General features: G+C 42.7%; 1 protein-coding gene across 1 annotated transcript; it reads right to left on the reverse strand.

The window, feature by feature from the left end:
• Positions 1-344: 344 nt before the first annotated feature.
• slc27a4 (solute carrier family 27 member 4) lies at positions 345-17,333 on the reverse strand. The gene is made up of 14 exons (XM_079179056.1): positions 17,107-17,333; positions 15,454-15,615; positions 13,249-13,459; positions 12,919-13,102; positions 10,227-10,385; positions 8,976-9,045; positions 8,707-8,798; positions 8,199-8,308; positions 7,736-7,945; positions 7,287-7,413; positions 6,592-6,729; positions 6,309-6,473; positions 5,614-5,760; positions 345-4,993 (listed from the first exon to the last, which is right to left on the reverse strand). The coding sequence occupies exons 2-14, from the start codon at positions 15,612-15,614 to the stop codon at positions 4,836-4,838; spliced, it is 1,932 nt and encodes a 643-aa protein (XP_079035182.1). The 5' UTR covers position 15,615; positions 17,107-17,333; the 3' UTR covers positions 345-4,835.
• Positions 17,334-18,980: the final 1,647 nt, after the last annotated feature.

The following is an 18,980-nucleotide window of genomic DNA, read 5'->3' on the forward strand; positions in this document are numbered from 1 at the left end:
CTATAGTAGGCTACTGTGTAAATTAGAACTGCCTACTTTTTGTAATTATACGATTGTATGAATCTAATTAGATTACGAATCCATAATTTATATTAAAATGAAAATAAAATAAAAAAACACCATCCAGTGTGACCGAAAGTGAACCGCCTAACCGAATGATTGGTACATTAAACACAGCGTTTTTAGGGCAAATGGCCCTGCTGTTAGTGTAAACAGTTGAAACTCGTGTTGGACTGCTGCCAGGATGTTTTAGGTTCTCAACAGTCCAAATCTGTCTGGATTCACTGAACACAATGAAACCTGATCAAATCTGCTCAATCACAGCAACACTCAGAGCCCAAGTGAACAATTTAAATAGGTTTTATTAATAATGATTTTCCATTTGCAGCACTGCTTTTATCTCATTTTCTTGAAATGCATGATGTATACAGCTATAGCCTTCAGTGGACAAGAGGACATCAGTGTGCTGTGTGTGTTTGTCTCACACACACACACAGCACACCTCACACACCTCCCCTACACACTCCGCACAAGGCGAGAGCTGCCGCCTGTGCAATGAGACAACAAAATAAAGTAATAATAAAAAAAAAATAAACTTCATATAGGCAGATGCGTATAAACTCGTTTCCTTCTCTAGCATTGCTTGATGTTCCTGAGGACCACGACAGGGGAAAAAAAAAATAGACAAAACAAAAAGTGCAAAAAAATGTTGATCAGAGGCATGAGGGACAGCGAGACCAGAGACACAGCCGGGGTTTCTGGATCACGGTCTGGTGTGTAATGATCTCCACATGCCAAACTCAACTGTGACCATAGAGGCGACTTGTTCTTAGATCACAGTCCTTTTTTTTTCTTCTTACAGTGTAATCAGAGATATCTTGACTGACTTCAGTATAAGCTACTGTTTACAGTTTAATGCCAACTGATATTCACATCGATCAGCGTGGCTCGATTACATTTTTAGTCTCAGTGTATTTGGGGGCTGGGCTTAAATTGTTTTCATGTATCATGTAATGAATTCAAAATATGCAGAGGATCAAGATAAATGTGTCTCTTAGACGATAATATATGAAAGAAACAGGGTCAAGTGATTTCAACCAATAATAATAACAAAAAGGCTTATTAATACATCTATTTCAAATTTGGTTTATAAATATATCATGTGTGGTTTGACTTTCACCGATACATTTCCATCTACAGTAGTTTAAGTTGTAGTGAGTCGGTCTTTTCATTCGTCTTCCACTGACTGAATTAAACGATAGCGTGGAAAGGTTCACTCTCATTTCTGATAAAGGACACAGCGCCCCCGTCTGGTCAAACAGGAGTCACCAAAACCTCAGTGAACCCTGTCCCACAGAGGCCTTCAGCTGACTCATCTGGTTTGCCATGGACTTTTAAAAACAACATCTATTGGCTGTGAAATGGCAAATTGTCGTCTCCTGGTCAACATCTATTATCACACCAATTGGATCCAGAAAAGGTTGCTCCCTGGCTGTTTCCTAGTGCCTTTTATAAAAAAGTTAGAAAAACACAACTGCCCTTCGATTGTCTTACACTCATGCATGAATCCCGTTTTTTTTGTTTATATATATATATATATATATATATATATATATATATATATAAACCAAAATCACAAACGCTATGATTTCACGCAAAGAAAACAAAAGCAAATACATATAGCAGTGAAACAATCAAAGTATAATTAACAGTTCCTTCAAAAAATAATAATTTAAACTCATTTAGAAGAAGTGAAAATGGAAACATCTTATTCAGAGTGCTCTGCTGTGGGACTGGTCAGGGTTGACAACCCTCAGCCACAAGCATCATAACAGCCAAACTGTGTTCCCTTAGATACGCAACCTTTACTTCACAACATCATCATCATCATCATAATCATCGGTCACTCATTTGCTTTTTCAGACATTCATGAGCACAAACATCGTCAGACATCGTCAAAGAATAAATAAAAGTGAAAGAGCGACTCATTGAACCACAGAGGAAGCAGAGATGAATCTAGATGTCTGTCAAGCGGCTTTGTTGGTCTTTTCCTCCCAAACGGGGGACGTGATAGGTGAGAGCGACTTTGACGATCACCGCGGCAGACCGCAAGCTGTCAAGCTCACCTGTGTCAGTCAGTGCAAAGTTTGAACTAAGGAAAGCCGTTTAAACATATCGAGTATCAGTCTGCAGAAGACGAAATAACCAAAGCATTGGCGCAATAAAACTCATAACAATAAGTCCTCGACAATACAGCCAGTTACACAACCAGTGTTGGCAATGGCCAGCCTGGCTGTACTGTAGAGGACTTAGGATGTGGTCAGTTTAAAAAGTATGACTAAAAGTCACAGGGTAATGGCAGACTACGCACAACACACATCGGCAAAATATATCTGAGAACAGTTTTTGAGTGTGTAGTTGGAGCTTTGTGTCACCAGACATCTTGAAGATTCTCAAAAAAAGAAACCGCCATCAAACACTAAATGAGCTCCAAATAGGAAATATCTGACATGTATTCAAATACATGTTTTTTTTGGGGTTTTTTTTTACCATTGTCTGAACATGAGCACAGCGAGATGAAGCAGACGTGGCTGAGAGTGGCGGCTCGGTACCTGACGGACACAGCGAGGAGCAAACACAGGTGGCAGCTCGAAGGGTTGGATGGCCACGGACAGAGAGGGAGGAGAAAGAGGGAAGAGGGTTGAGATGAATCGAAAGGATTGGGCTGGTTGGCAGACAGATGATAAAAGGCGTAAAGATGCTGAGCAAATGGAAACTTGGGTGAACAATATCTAGAAGACAAATTAAGATTACAGTTTAGACAAAGACCAGAGGAGACTCAAGGGAGAGCAAGAAAGGAGGATAAGTCTGAGACAAGATGCTACGACGAGAGCAGCCTCGCAAAACGTGGACTCTTGCCCAATGACGCATCAACACAACCTCTTCCTGCACCTGGCAGGATGACGGCACCAGTCGCTGGACTGCCACGGACTCTTCAGAATAAATGAGCTCCCATGATTTAGGCCAGTTTTGCGAGGCTACTGTGACAGGGAAGTTAGAGATTATGGTAGATAGAAGCCGAATGGATTAAGTCTAACATGAGGAAGCACATGAGATACTATGTGTGGGCCAGGGCCTGTGAATCTGGGAGGTGAACTCACAGTAAGGCACAGTGCTCTGCTTGCGTGGTTGATGATGCTCATTCATGCTACTACAACCTCTGATGACAGCTACTGCAAACAATGGACAAAACATCGATGACAAAGCACATTTCTTCTTCTTCTTCTTCTTCTTCTTCCGTTCCATTTCCACGCGCCCCCCCCCTCCGTGACAATGTCCCCACTCCCGACTTTGAATCTTTGGATCTTTCGGCTCTCTTGAATCTGGCAGTACATCCCTCCTTAGCACCAGAATATTGTTGAAAACACGAGTACTCGTTGATCAGATGATTTGGTGCTTCTTTATCTTCAGTCAAGTCTTCTTCATGTTTTAGAAGAATATATACACACACACACACACACACACACCGTATGATAAGACAAAACCTGCACAATACAGCCACACGAACATACTGCATGCCAGCTCAGTATATAAGTCCTGTTTATGGAAATAGCCCCGTGTATTTAGCCCAGGGTTGAATCAGTCAGATCACTTGACTTTGTGCATTTTGCACCTTTTTAGAGATTTGGATACACGTGAAGCAAAAAACAACCATTTTCACTATAACAACAACACAAAACAATAAAACTTTCATATCATCTTAAATATGTAAACAAACACTACAACTTAAATATATTTGGTGTGATGCAGACATATTTAAATACAAATCTTTGTTTTATATCAGCGCTCATGTGGTGCGGCTGATTATTGCACTGCAAACGGCGGAGCCCTGTTGCACTTTAGTAGATCTTTCAGCTTCAACCACTGGTCTAATTCAACGTCTGCAACCCGGGGTTACATGTCAAAGGCTTTCCGATATCCTTAACATCTACATGGTGTTCCCTTTTTAAAAAAACAAAACAACAACAACCTAGGTGTCCTTTGCTTATTTTCATCTCAAGCTCTGTAGAGCGTGGTGCAAATGAAGACAAAGAGACCAGAGAGGTGCAAGAAATATTATTAGTTAACCTCATAAAGCTGGAGTTGTCATGCAGGTTTGTCACTGCTGATTGTGCAGGTGAAGTCGGTGGTAGAGCCTCCAGTCTTTTACGAAACAATCTCGCTGACAAACAGAGAGACGGTTTAGGTCCTCATAGGTCCCTCCGTTGTCCCACACACACACTTTTTGTACTGATTCCATTTTACTTCTCAGCATCCTTTAAGTCTGTGGATATCTGTAGTTAATAGTTTTTGCATTCTGGATGCCAGGCAACTACTACTCCACACATCCCTCCCAGTTGTGTCCCCCAGCAACACATGGTGTGATGGACCAGGATGGATTGGCGTGGCTGCTTGAGGCCTGTGTGGGCAGGGATTGTGTGGCTATGAACGGTGGTTTCAAGTTACCAAAGACTAAGTTTGTGCCTCTCTCTGTGTTTGCTGAGGTAGCGAGAGGAGTTGCTGGGGATGGATGGAGTGCTGTGTGTGTTTGTGTGGCGTGCATACGTCTGCTTTTAGGGATTTTAAACAACAGGTTTTGGGAATACAATGTGTGTGTAGCTGTAAATGGGTATTTGAGTATTGGTGCAAGGGAGTGTGTATGGCAATCACTTTATATGTATTTTATAATGGGGACATGGTCCTGCATTCTGCTATTCTGGTCACGCAATATTGTCTTCTTTTCTGTATCTGTATGTGTATGGGTACATGTGTACATGTAGTGGTCAGCCTGCTCATCACAATTTGTGTTTTCCTGTCAGGATGGAGCGGTAAATCTCCTCGTCCAGCTGCACATAACACCCTCTTCTGGAATCCAGGAAGTAAAGTTTGTCTGACACTGCGCTGGGGTCAAAGTTGTCCCGACGCAAGTCCATCTTCTGAAACTTAAACGTTCCTGAGAAAGAGACAAAGAGATTATGTAGGTATTTCATTAACGCCAATTAAGCTGCCATTTAACCGTCTTAGCGCCTGTGTCCACTTAACGTTTTTTTCTGAGTGCCAGCGTCTTTTGTCAATTGTTCCAAATGAGGAGAGAGCATATGTATTGAAGTTCAAAAATCACTGGTTACGTCACTGTAGAAAATGAAGGAGAAGCTTGTTTTGGCTGTGCCTGTCCATCTAGAGCTTTATATGTCAGACAGACGCTGTCATAACACAGACCGAAAAGCCCATTTGTGGGAGCAGATCGGTCGGGCGGATAAAGATTGCTGCTGGTGAGTGTATGCTTTTATGGCCGTCTTCAACGGATCGTCCATCTTGCGTTACAGCTGTCAGATTGAGCGTTGACGGCTCAGTATGAGGTCAAGCATCCACCGGTTGGTGCTCATGGTGAAAAACCAAGGTCAAACAAATACATAGTGTCCAAATAGATAATAAAAAGCGGCGATGCTGGTCCATCATACAGCGCTGGGATAAAGCGCTCCCAGTGCCTTGCTGGCGCTTTTCTAAGTTCAAATTCAAATTTAAATCAAGATTTTCAGAAGCGGACAAACGGCAGTGAAAAGAAAATCCTACCCGTCTTGTTGACCTCCGGAAGGAATCGAAGGAATACCGGTCTGGCGTAGGGAGGAAGAGCCTTCTCCATGTCCTTCACAAACTTCTCCAGGTCAGTGGAGTGAGACGGATCAGCGATGGCGGCCATTCCAGCCTTTCCCTCGGCTCCTGTGCACACAGAAATGGGGCATGTCAGAGGACAAATTCTGTGGACCACTGAGGTTGAAGGTCAGACTCATGTTCTCTTGGAATAGTTAGTTTGTGTTTATATTTCTGTTGTCGCAGCGTGTATTTCATATGTTGTGATCTGTCTGACTTGTGTATCTAATATTCAATGTAATCACGGCGACGGGAAAGTGGGATCTGTGCAGAGCCTCAATGACAGCTCTGCTTTATATGTAATGACATTTAAAAATGGTACAATTCACTTTATGTCACAATAAATCAGTAAGCCAAGATGCTGCAGCTGTGATTACTACAGTATTCCACACAGCATGGTTCTTGTTATATATCTGTTCAGTATTCCATCCCCCTCTCTATACACACACACTGCAGTGACTTATTTTATTAAAGACACACACAGGAAGCAGACATGTTGTTTGTGCCCACGCTTGCACAGCTCCAATTCAAAATGACAACTTTCTTCGGACATGTATTGAGGACATACCTTCCCAAATTAAAACAAATATTCAATCATGTGTATTGACAGATGTTACCTGGTACTTCCACTCCATAGACGACGACATCTTTCATGTCTAGCAGCTTGCTGAGAGTTCCCTCCACCTCGGTCGTTGAAACGTTCTCTCCTTTCCAGCGGAAAGTGTCTCCTGTACGGTCCTTGAAGTACATGTGGCCGCACTCATCCATGATCAACACATCACCTGGTGAGAGAATGGGGGGCCGATAAGAGCATGTTCAGTTAGTCAGTCAGCATGGAGCACAATAAATAACTCAATATGCATGTGTGTGTGTGTGTGTGTGTGTGAGAGTGACTCTAACCAGAGAGATAGGCGCTGTCTCCCTTCTTGAAGACACTATGAGATATCTTCTTGCTGGTTGCCGATTGGTTGACATATCCATCAAACCTCCGAAGAGGGTCATTCTGAATGATCCTGCCGACTAGCTGCCCAGGTTCACCTAGAGAGAGAACAGAAGAATTTATGAATGCATAAGTGCCAATCATTTTGCCTAATCACATATAAAGTGGATTGTTTGAGCTCCATCAGGGGTTTCAGAAAGGACTAAGTGTGTGCGACTGTATGTCTACAACGCTTACACAATGCTAGGCAATCATTTTGAAGGAGTTCGTTGAAGCCTTGTTGTGCGCCTATTTAAAAATGTGTTCAACCCACTTCTTCAGCCAGTAACTTTGGATGTCAACATTTTCAGAAAAACAACCGCAGTGTGCCCAGAGGAGTGATTTGTGATCGATGTAGAGTCATAATGAGTCTTCAGTTTCTGAACATATGGGGCTATTTCTTTTCATTTACTATTCTTTATTTGTAAGGACAAGCACATTCTACATACGGTACAGATATACATAGAGTACAGACTATGTGTCCAGCTTTATTTCACTGATAATAAAACATACGATGTGGATTGGAATATATGAGCAGCTGCTCAACACCACCTGTATGTACTTTTAAGCCTAAGTGTAAAATTGATGTTTACTAAATGTATAGAGTTAAACCTACCAGGTTTACAAGGAATACAGACGCCATCAGGTCCCCTAATGAGCTCCATGGTCTCCTCATCAACCCTCACCAGTCTGATGGGGTAGATGAAGGGTAGGATCTGACTGTTGAAGCCACACGCTCCAATCTAGAGCACAGACACAAAAAAGAATATGAACAAGGCCGACCAGTTCCAACCAGCCAAACTGCAGTGCTGTGTGTTGTCTTGTATGAGAAGCTACCAAAACTGAAAAACAACATTTTTAGAATAACTGATGCTTAACAAGGATCAGAGAGAAAAGCAACATAATGTGAAACTCTCTGAGGCGAGTGGGTGGTGGTAGTCTTAAGGATTTCAGAAGAGGGTGTTTCACAACACTACCAACTGAAACGCACAACACAAAGAAAATCTTGACAAAAGAAAGCCTGTTTGGTCAGAGCATCATTACCACTTCGTTGTACATTCCCACCTTGTTATCAAAGTTGCCCAGGCTGCAGTTGCACTCTGTGGCTCCGTAGAACTCTGCGATCTGTGGGATGTTGAAGCGGTTCATGAACTCCTCCCATATGGACTGCCGCAGGCCGTTGCCCAGTGCCATGCGCACCCGATGTTGTTTCTCCGAGTCCCGAACTGGCTGGTTCAGCAGGTATCGGCAGATCTCACCAATGTACTGCACGATCTGGAGGAGAATGGAGAAACAGACAGAACAGAGATATGAACAGACACATCATTGATTTAACATCAAGCTTACAATAATGACAAAAAGGGATTCAGAGAGATTAACTGGGGAAGAACATGAAATCTTGAGATTAATTTTTAAAGAAAGTGACAGGAAAGACATCTTTGAGTAACACTGTGAGATTGTGTGGTGAGGTGTGTTACTCTGCCCACCAAATCTTTGGCAGTGACTTGTAATCTACATCATTACTTACAGTGCAGTTGTATTTGGCACAGTCGTCCCAGAAACGTGAGGCAGAGAACTTCTTTCGGATGACTACAGTCATGCCATGTATTAGACACTGGCCCACTCCCACAATGTTACCTGTGGTAAAAAACAAATTATGAAATATCGTCATGGTCATAGCATGACAGCCTCAAACATAGAAACATGCAAAGACATAATTTAAAGCAACAACATGCAACTTGCACCCCATGTTCTGTAAGCGGAGGAAGCCAAGAACACCAAGACTCAGTGTGTGCCAGAAAAGACACTCATTCAAAAACACAGGTAAACAATAGCAACTCTTTTTGTTGCCAATTGGCTTCATCCACTATTTTAGGCTGGATGCTGTTTCAAGCTAAGTTCACCAAGATGAACATTATAAAAGGTACTCAGCTGATGCAACCAAACAAGAACAGACAGGCTTCCTGACATGAGGGAAAGTTGCAGATTTTAACTTATAAAATATGAACTTTAATCCCACACATTTATAGTTTTACCTGCGGAGTGGTAGAGAGGAAGGCAATCATACAACACGTCATCTGGAGTCATCCTAAAGCCATAATATACCAAGGCTGCCATGCGGTAGTACCTGAAAACCAGGGTGAGGCACGAGAAGAAAGTCAAAACAACACCAACGAGTTTTATATATTTCTCTTCCATTTTCTTCCAACAGTATTTATACTACACATGAAAGCAGCATGGATCAACAAAGCGAGCAGCTGCAGAATTCCTGTGTCTGCTAGTGAGCCGCACGGCTCCTTCCTACCTGCTGTGCACAACAATAGCAGCTTTAGGCATCCCAGTGGTTCCCGACGTGTAGATGTAGAACAGGCGATCTGAAAAAAAAGAGTGCAGGGTGAGAGTGAGAAAACTTAAATGTCAATAACTCAATGTGCTACGACTGGTTCGGTCACGCACTCAGGGGCGTACAAATTAAAGCTCTGTTATGTTCAAATGTGTTCCTCTATTTTTAAATACATTTGACTGAATGCTCACTTCTGTGCAGGAGTGTAAATGCTTGGCTTCGATCCTTAATTACAGGCCTATTCACAGTTTTGATTGAAAGCTCATTTTGAAAGTGTTACAACACTGATGCATAGAGGCAGAAACCATTATTAACGATTGTACAATTACACCAACAAGTCCCTTTTTTCTCTGAGATAGTGCAATGTGTAGGCAAAGTGGTCAATGCTTAGACCCAAACTCCAACATCCAGATGTGTACAAACTGGCTTTAGATTCAGTTGAGGGTTCCTTGGCCATGAACCACTTGTGTTTGGATTTTGCTTTCCTGCTCACAACTGATTTTATCTGTAATAAACTCAAACCACTAAACAGAAGAAATACACGTCTGAGCTCCGAGTTACAGCCAGAGTTGTGGATTATGGTGGCTATGCGCTACCTTAATCCACATACAAATTTCAAACCGCTTCACTGAGTTTTTTTGGCATTTGTATATCAGCTGAGTGGGTGCCATGTCGTGCCAAGTGTGAACATGAACAAAGGTCACAGGTTTTTATTGCTGCAGCAGTCAGTGATTAGATATAGTGTTCAAGAACAGAAGTGAGTGAGCAGCTCTCCTCTAGCTAGTTTTTCCTTATGTGAACCGAAGCTTTCAGGAGAGATTGTACTGTAAGCCCTAGAGATTGTAAAGCCCTCAGAGGCAAATGTGTGATACGAGCATGATTTACATGACTTGATTGTTAATATCGTGGATTCAATTCTGCAGTTGCCTTAGAAACAAGAAACCAATATAGTCTCTGGTGATGAGTCATCGGTAATTCCAAATAGCCATAATAGCAAAAGCAGTGGCAAATTCTGGTTGATCATAATTTCAGTATTACTTGGGTTAGAGCAAGTACTGAACTTTTGCACATCTGTTGTTTTTTGCTAAATTATTATTATTACATCACAGATAACATCACCTAAAATGACTCCCAAAAGCAACTGTCAAATGTATTTTTGTAACTATAAACATTGTTGGTAAACTCGGATCCAGATTTGTTCACGGTCTTTACCTGTGAAGCAGCGTTGCGGCCGGCTTGGCAGGTGAGACGGGGCGTTATCCAGCAGGGGCTCTAGGCACTCGGTTCCCTGTGGGACTCGTTTGGGGTCCCAGTCTCCTGAACAGAACATCTGCACCGTTTTCCCCATTAAACTGTGGACCTCAGACACCGCTGTGAAGGTAACAGAAACACATTAAAGCAGTGTTAATACATTTCGCTACCCCAAATTACAAGAGGACTTCATGTGGCACAACATTTAAGCACCACAGCAGAGAAGGGGAAAAGGAGGCACATGGCAGAGTAACAAGGGACAAAGTAGGTTTAAATAACTTGGGGTGTCAGGTGGAAGGTGAAGGAGAGGTGAAAGGTGCAGTGGGACAAAAGGTCATGAGAGCATCAATATGTTAGAAGGGAGCAGCAAACAGCTGCTCCTGTAAAAAGAGTATATCTCATGCTGGCTCAGTATTAATGCTACTTGCTTGACTTTGGCCTGCTCTGTAGCGAAGAGTCTGCATTCCCAATTACTTAAAAAGGTATAAAGCACATGACAAGTCCACGATCCAACGCAAACACTGTTCCATCGATCCCGGGATGAACAGCTCAAACCTCATTCACTCTTAATAGCTGTGGAGATCAGGGCTTTTTTTTAGATTGGGCAGGGACCCACAGGAGGGTGATGAGGAGATTGAAATAGATCCCTAATTTATATTTCACCATTCAACTGAGCTGCTGCAGTTTCATATCGTTAGTGTGTCCCAAGTCTAAGCAATATAATAACACACCGCAGGTTTGTATATTAGACATTAGAACAAGTAATTTGTTGTGTTTGTAACTCCAAAATACACACATCTGATCATGTAATGTAAGATTTCAATCTTAAATCTAATTTGTTTATTTATTATTCAAATGTAAGGTCTAGACCAGTACTAAAAGGAAAACATGTGGATATAGATACTGAACGTTTTAGCTGCCTTTTCAGTCTACATTCCTGGCTACAGACTTTCTGTACTGCTGCTAGTTAGGATTTGATTGACCGCTTTGTTTCATTTTAGACGGAAGAACATGAACATAGACGGGATGGCATTCATCTCTCCAGACATGGGGTGAAGCAATTTGTGTCAAATGTGAGGAAATCCTAATTTATCTTACTGACATATTTCTCTCCAGGCCACTATGCCAGAGAGTGTGCCGATCACTAACCATTGGGACTAAAATAAATATTTCAGGAACTCCACAGACCCTCTGTATTCTGATTTATAGACCAACAAATCCAGACCTGGTTTTATAACAGAATTTGTATTTGCCACCCTGCATTGATATTTGGGTTACTGATCACAACCTTGCCCATTATCAAGAATTTGCCTGCTCTGATTTCCAGATTTGATCTTCCATTGACACCAATGAGATAGTATTGGTTTGGTTTTCACACTACCTGGTCAGCCGTTCTAAATAGAAGTGCACCTTTCAAAAGAAGAAAGCCCAAGGAGACTTTTCAGCCATGGATAAATGAGGATATCCGTTCATTGAAATCAGTAAAGAAAATGGAAGGCCACACAATTAACTGTTCACCTTGACAGTCAATTCAGCAGTTCAAAATGGTCGAGGTAACTACTTTGCTGAGATCATTGAGAGAAACCAGCAAAACACCAGAGTGCTCTTTGAATGTATTAGCTGCACTACAGATGCCCCACCTAATGGAATTGAGCCCTCAACAGAGATTTGCGAGGAGCTTTTATCTTTCTTTTCCAACAAAGTCATTAATGTATAAGATATCCTCACTGTCTCTTGTAACACCCGAATCTCCTAGTCATTTGTCCTGCTCTCAAAGCGTATTAAATTCTGTCTCAATTGATCATTTGGCCAACACCATAACCAATATGAAGCCGTCACCCTGTCCTCTTGATATCCTTCCCACTCGCTTCTTTGAAGACCTGCAGCTAGTTTGTCCTTTTATAGATATCATAATCAATTCCTCTCTCACATCTGGCCCCGTCCATCCATCCATCCATCCATCCATCCATCCATCCATCCATCCATCCATCCATTATCATCCGCTTATCCTGAGCTGGTCGTGGAAGAGCTAGAAAACTTTGCTGTGGACGTCTGGAATACCTTGCTTAGTCTCCTGCTAAAGTTCAGATCTGGCTGTCAAGTAAGGTGCTATACAAACATTTTTATATCAAATTATTTTATATGCTGTCATTATTATCCTGTAAAGCTAAATATTAAATTTACATCTGCTACGTTGTCGTTTCAGATGTTTTTTTCCATACAGACCTTGAATCCATTTTCGTTTATCATTTATCAGCTCTCTTTCTGACCAACTCAGACCTTGAACCCGGCAGATTGATGATGGAGGTATTTCTCCAACTCCCTCTTTCCATTCCATCAGCCATTTAAAGCTCCACTGGCTGATGTTGAAGAGACACCACCTCTGAAACCCATCTATCTTTTATGACCTCTGCTCTCTCTCTCTCTCTACACCACTCACCTCTCTCATCCCAAAGGAAACATAACAGCACTCACCAGCAGAAATCAGTGCTGGATAGATTGTAAAGCCCTCTGAGACAATCTTCAGACTTTTGGCCATAAACTTGACAATGTTGCAACTATAACAGACTAAATCTGCCCCACATATCCTTCAGATGTTTCTCTAATTGCTAACTCTGCACATCCCCCCCTCCTCAATCCTCCCAGCTCTTACCTTCATTCAGCTCTGAGCCAAACACCACAGCCTTGGCATTGGAGATGGTGACGCAATGGACCAAGGCCTCTAGTCTCAAATTGAAGTTGATAAGAGCGGCCTCTACGCCGATTTTGGCCATGCCGAGCCAGAGGCCCACGTACTGGGATCTGTTCTCCATGAAAAGAGCCACCACGTCGCCGTCCTGAAGAAAGAAACAAAAGGAGAGTTGTCTTACTGATTGTCATCAACCGATTGACTGAATTTTATTTTTATTTAACATAAAAGGGGCCATGTCATCTTTTTTCCCCCCCAATTCTTTCAGGACTTTTTTGTTTTGTTAGGCCCTACCGTGAAACCCCTTTCCAGCAGCAGGTTGGCCACTCTGTTGGAGTACTCATCCAACTGCCGGAAGGTCCACCTCTCCCCAGTGCCCTCGAAGATCAGTGCTGTCTTGTCCCCGTGGCGGGCCACCGTTTCAGCAAAGATCTTGGGAATGGTGTTCTTCTCTCGGAGGTGGCGTCTGACATTCATCTTCACCTGCAATAGCACACCTGCCGCACTGAAGGAGCAAGAGAAAATATTATTAAAATGGAGAAAACAGACATTTTACAATAACTCATCCTGGTAGGATTCTGTTACAGTGTTACAATTGTTGCAGCACAGTCTGTGGTGTTGATTGTTGTCACGTCCTCTGAACACTACATGCATGAATGGCAAGAAATTGAATCAGAAACTTAAGATATTCTTTGGATAATGGTCAGCATTAATATAAGGTGTGCATAGTTTGGAAAAGCACTAGTCATGTCATTCATAGTAATTTGATATTCAAAGTTAAATATTTATTAAATAGCTCATCTACATCTGTAGTTGAACTGTGCAAAATGTAACAACACAAGGCATAAAACATTATGACAGAGATAACTGGGTGGGTCCCAGGGCAAAGTCTGCCTAAATGGAAGGATGTCACTTGATAATTTACATTTATGGTGCAAAGGCACAGATAGTAGGCATGCTCCAGAGTACTGTATTATTACACCATACAAATCCACTGAGCCAAGTTAGCTCACAGCTACATTGTGGTGGTGATATTTGTTATCATCACACGGGATATTGGCTTCATGTTGGTACAGATAACCATAATCTGTTATTATGTTTCAGTCGTTAGTACCCTTAGCTGTTTGGAGCTTATTCTGTTGCAACAGAGGAGCTGCACTTTATCATCTCAAGATACTTTTTTCAGTAGTTGGAAAAGTGACTTTTAGTTAGATCTTAAATAAATCTGTTATTATTTAATCGTGCTAAATTCTCCTTTCTTCATTTACATTCATAAGTTTCATATTGTAAACAGAGGCTTTGCACCAACTAAACCACTCAGTGACAATCACGGCTACTAGCAGGGACAGAAATGTGAATAATGGAGGTTGGGTTAGCTTACAAAGGCATTAAGGTGTGAACAATACTGCTTCTTACAGTGGAAATACCTAAGGCTTGTCACAGTACATTACCAAATAGGAACATATGAGTCACTGGGGAAAGGGCATGCTTTGCCAGGCTCAGATGTGGTCAATTTTTAACCTTGGGGCTTCAGCCATTATCAACATATAAATAATTACAACGCTATCAGAACTGCACTCACAGTGAGTGAGGGGTGTTTGCGTATGAGCAGGTGCACACAACTAGGTAGCTGAAGCTAGTAACAGGCCTAAAGAAGAGGAAACATAGCTATGGCAAGCTCTTATTTTGAAAATTCAGCAAAACGCCTTTAACATACAGCCTTGGAAACTGTGATTTCTAACTCGCTAACCGATGAGAAAGCAGAGGCCAAATTCTTTGTACACAGTGGGTCACAGAAGCACCGATTACTTCTGGTTTGGTCAGTTTGGCTCATAAGTCATGGAGAGGTCTTTAACACCTTTACAATTTCCTGTTTTACCATAACTGGAGCTACAGAAGAAAAAAGGAAGTTAATCACAAACCAATTACTATAGTAACCCCCAAATGTAAATATTGGCTCTAGGCAAGACAGTTAAAAGATCTGCTCTTTCCCATTCCTCTCTATTGTCCTTTGTCCTTCAGTTCAGGCTACCTGCCACGTCAGGTTTCGAAACATGCACAACAGGAGTATGCAGCTTGTCGCTAACACTGGCTGTAAAAGCAGGCCAGCGTATAAGAGCCTCCGGTCTTTTGTGGAGTTCTTCGAAGCTGGTTTTTAAAACATGTAAGGCTACATTTTTGCAATTTTAAACTTGCAAATGCTGCTCTCCCATCCATATTGAATGAACACTGTAGGAATAATAACCCATTTTATAAAGAAGCCATGATTCACCTAATTGTTTTTACCAGTACATTGAGACAATGATAGGACTACAGCTACGTAGTGTAGTGACACTGCACTATATTTGGGCTGTGGCTCCCTTTAGATAGGAAGACAAAGTGAATCAATAGCAATGATTGTAAATGCTTGAAAGGAAAAACATTCAAATTACATGAATGTTCTAGGTTTCATTAACACGGGAACCGTGCCAAACACATACACAAAATCCCCATGCTTACTGTAAGTCTCTGCCAATGGTTTTGGCAAAAATCTGCAGGAAGCTCCATCCTCCGCTTCCCAGGTAGAAGATCAGGGTGGCTGGGAGAACCTGGTACCAAGGCAAGCCCACCAGCAGCCTAAACACGAACAGCAGGGCTGTGGAACACGCTAGACGCATCATCCTGAAAGAATGCACAAGCACATATAAATATATACACACACAAACACACACACACACACACAGAGATAATGGCTGCAGACCGCTGCAACAGTTCAGACCAAACATCAGTTCAGTAGGAGAAAGGTTACATGTGATTAAGGAGAGCAAAGAACACATTCCCATGATAGTGTTTAAAGGAAACTACTTCAAGAATGTAATCTATGTTTTTGGTTAGACATCCTGTGCCCAAATGAATCGACTCTGCGAGCTGGCAATAAATGAGGAAGGGGTTACCCATATGTAACTATACTGTATATTGTCATGCAAGTGTTCACAAACATGTAAAACAAAATGCATTTTGTCTCACATGGGCAGAATGAAAACGGAGAAAAACCTTGAGTTTAATTTTCTCTTGCAGAATAAAACCCAAGGCTACGGAGACCTTGGGGAAGTCCTAACTCAAAGCAAAGTGTCTATAGTGCCTAGAGCAGCAGAGGACAGCGTGTGTTGACATTGGTGTTCAGTGCCACCTGATAGCTAGGAAGATGATCCTAAAGCGGTAAACGATAGGTTTACATAGGCTGCTGCATATTATATATTCATTAGCCTATGTAGAAATAAATAAATTAACTGCAGGATTGTAATTTCACAATAACTGAGCATATTTGAAAGATGTCCGTTGTATGGCAGAAGGCCTGTAGCTCTTTCTCGCGAGCCAAGATGCTGACTGGATATGTATTTGCTCTGTCTCCCTGCATGAGGCTGTAATGATGATGATGGCTATATCATAGCGATTCAATATGTCTGCTGCTATAATAGACCAGCGCTCTGTGTTACAACACTATTATTCTGAATGTCCCACGGATCAACATGATGGCATTTGTTTTTACAATTTAAGGGAAAATTATGAATTAAGAGCGCTGTAACAAAAAAAAAAAAAGCTTCATCATTCGCCGCCGCTACACCCGGAAATCCAAGAAGCGCGTAGCATCATATTGCGGTAGTGGATGGGGAAATGATAGCGAGGCTCAACCCACTGTTGGTTAGACTACGCCTCGCGCTAACCATGCCATGTGCGCGTTCAGAGCCAGGGCCGTCAACCGTTATTTGGACAATATTCATCGTGCTAACCTGATGTAGTTTATCATGGGCACAGGCGCGCCTGGGAAGAAGGATGCGCACCATATTGCGCGCATCGGCTTAGCTCGGAAGCGGATGGACAAGCGCGAGGCAAGCAGCCTCTTTTAGGGAGACGATGCATGCTAAAATATGCAGTCCACGTTCACATAAATGACCTCTCGTGGACCGAGAACTGCCCGATATTAAAGTGTCGCGCCACCTCTCGAGTCCCGTGAGTGGGTCGATCGCCCACAAGGTTGACAGAGGACAATAGTCACAGCTCGCTCCCTTTCTCCTAGCACACAAAATAACCAGAGCATCCGTTGAAGTTGAGCATCGCGGGGGCGCACGGTCGGCTCGGTCTGTGGCTGGGATTTCTCTTTTGCTTACATACCTTGCACCTCGTTCCCCCCGTCACAGCATGTAGGTGCGCAGAAATCCCAGACGTGAAACCCGTTTAGTGTGCGATCTCGACCCTGATCGGCTTACAGGCTAGCCTGGTCGCCCCGTCCGCTCCTCGCCGCTTGACAGAGGCTCACAGAAACGCACGAAGAGACAGGCACACACGCACCGGGATCCCCTCCTGCTGTAATACCACAATGAGCTGCTGCTGCTGCTCCGCTCCTCTCCCGTGCGTCGCGAGTCAAATTCGCCTGACTGTGCGCGTCGACTTTGACCCCGCGATCATCATCCGCTCATTGTCACAATTATTGATATCATATCTGGGATCATTGTAGCCGATAAACCCGCTAGCAAGCGCAATTCAAATGACCTTATAATTTTCTTAGCTGCGCCCGCCCACCGCCGTCAGCGTCCCATCAGTGCATCAGGAATAAACGCTGACGGACAGGTGCCTGGGCCAATCGGAGGGTGGCGATTCTGCACACATCCCATCCGGCAAGGGGCGGGGTCTGCGGCTCTGGTGAAGAGGAAATGCGGTGCGGTGCGGCCCTGCCTGCGCTCGCCGACAGAAAGCGAGATCGGTTTCCAACCGGTAGCCACAAGAGCCTGATGCGGATCCGTGGGGCTTAAAAAGGTTGCGCTGCACTGCCATTCATCACAAGATGTGCTTTGACTGCGCATCCGTCAATTGAACGGGACCCGCGGTAGATCGAGGAATGAGGAAGAACAGGGTGTCCAACAATAGCCTGTTCCTCTCTTGTAGGTGCCACCGAGGCCAAAGATCTACACTAAAAACCCACCAGTTTGCAGGTTTTGCCTGCAGCTGAACGCTATCATCAGCTGATTGCTTGAATTGAAAATCTCTAGCATATCTGTGCAAATGAAAACCTGCAGTTGTCTTTGTGCTCACAAGGTTGGCAACAAAAGAAATGTGAAAATACTGTAGGTGTAGCTTACACATACTTAAAAGTACAGTAAGGTGATTATAATTGTGCCACATAAGTGGCTGTAAAACAATCGCTCCAACCACATACAAAACGACATAAGGTATAATAATAACAAAATTGTCTTGCAAAAAACTGAGTCAAATTCCTTGTATGTGCAAAAATATGGCAGTTAAAAAGGTGATTGCGATTGTGACTTCTAAGCTGAGAAGAGTCTTGCAGCACACGCCGACGCAATAGAATAACTTAGGCCTAGTTTTGAATGACAGCCGGAGGCTGACATTTCACACAGTGTTCATAATCGCAGTGTGACATGTCATGGAACGCATTATTAGGGAACAGTGCTGTAAGACACTGCTGCAGGTCAAACGAGGTCACTTCCCCAATGATCTATTCGAGAGAGCCCAAATGAATGGGGATACAATTATTTCTAATTTCTATTTTCAAATAGTTGACTGCATTTTCAACAATACTAAAGTTTTGTCACATAAAAGTCAAAGCTTGACATTTATCATCTGGTTTCAACATATATACGAACACACTGTATATATATATATATATATACCACACTGACCCCAGGATGTGAGATGGTAACTGAGTGTTAGGCAATTCACAAATCAGGATAAGGACAAAAATAGGATGAACTTTGACCCGCAATTGAGATAAAAGAGCATTTTTTTTTCTACCATTAACTCTCACAATTTCACATGAAGGAACAGACTCGCAAACACAGCATCAGTCTGCTATCAGTCCAAGAAGACACATTATCAGTGGTTGTCAGACAGATAAGGGCACGCCCAGTATATTATGCTGCTAGCCTCTGTTGTCTGTTCGGTACTCTAAAAATGTCTTGCAAGCACAGCAGCATTATGGAGTTTTTTCTTCTGTAAATACAGGAAGCAAATACCCAACCCTTTCTCTT

Source organism: Pholis gunnellus (assembly GCF_910591455.1).
Source record: "Pholis gunnellus genome assembly, chromosome: 18".
NCBI classification, from domain to species: Eukaryota; Metazoa; Chordata; class Actinopteri; order Perciformes; family Pholidae; genus Pholis; species Pholis gunnellus.

Excerpts from the sequence above, each read along its gene's own strand:
- slc27a4 (XM_079179056.1), bottom strand. The coding sequence starts at position 15,614 with ATGATGCGTCTAGCGTGTTCCACAGCCCTGCTGTTCGTGTTTAGGCTG. Across the intron at positions 13,103-13,248 it reads TGCTGGAAAGGGGTTTCACG|GACGGCGACGTGGTGGCTCT; the intron begins GTAGGGCCTAAC and ends TTCTTTCTTCAG. Across the intron at positions 8,309-8,706 it reads TCCTCTCTACCACTCCGCAG|GTAACATTGTGGGAGTGGGC; the intron begins GTAAAACTATAA and ends TTTTTACCACAG.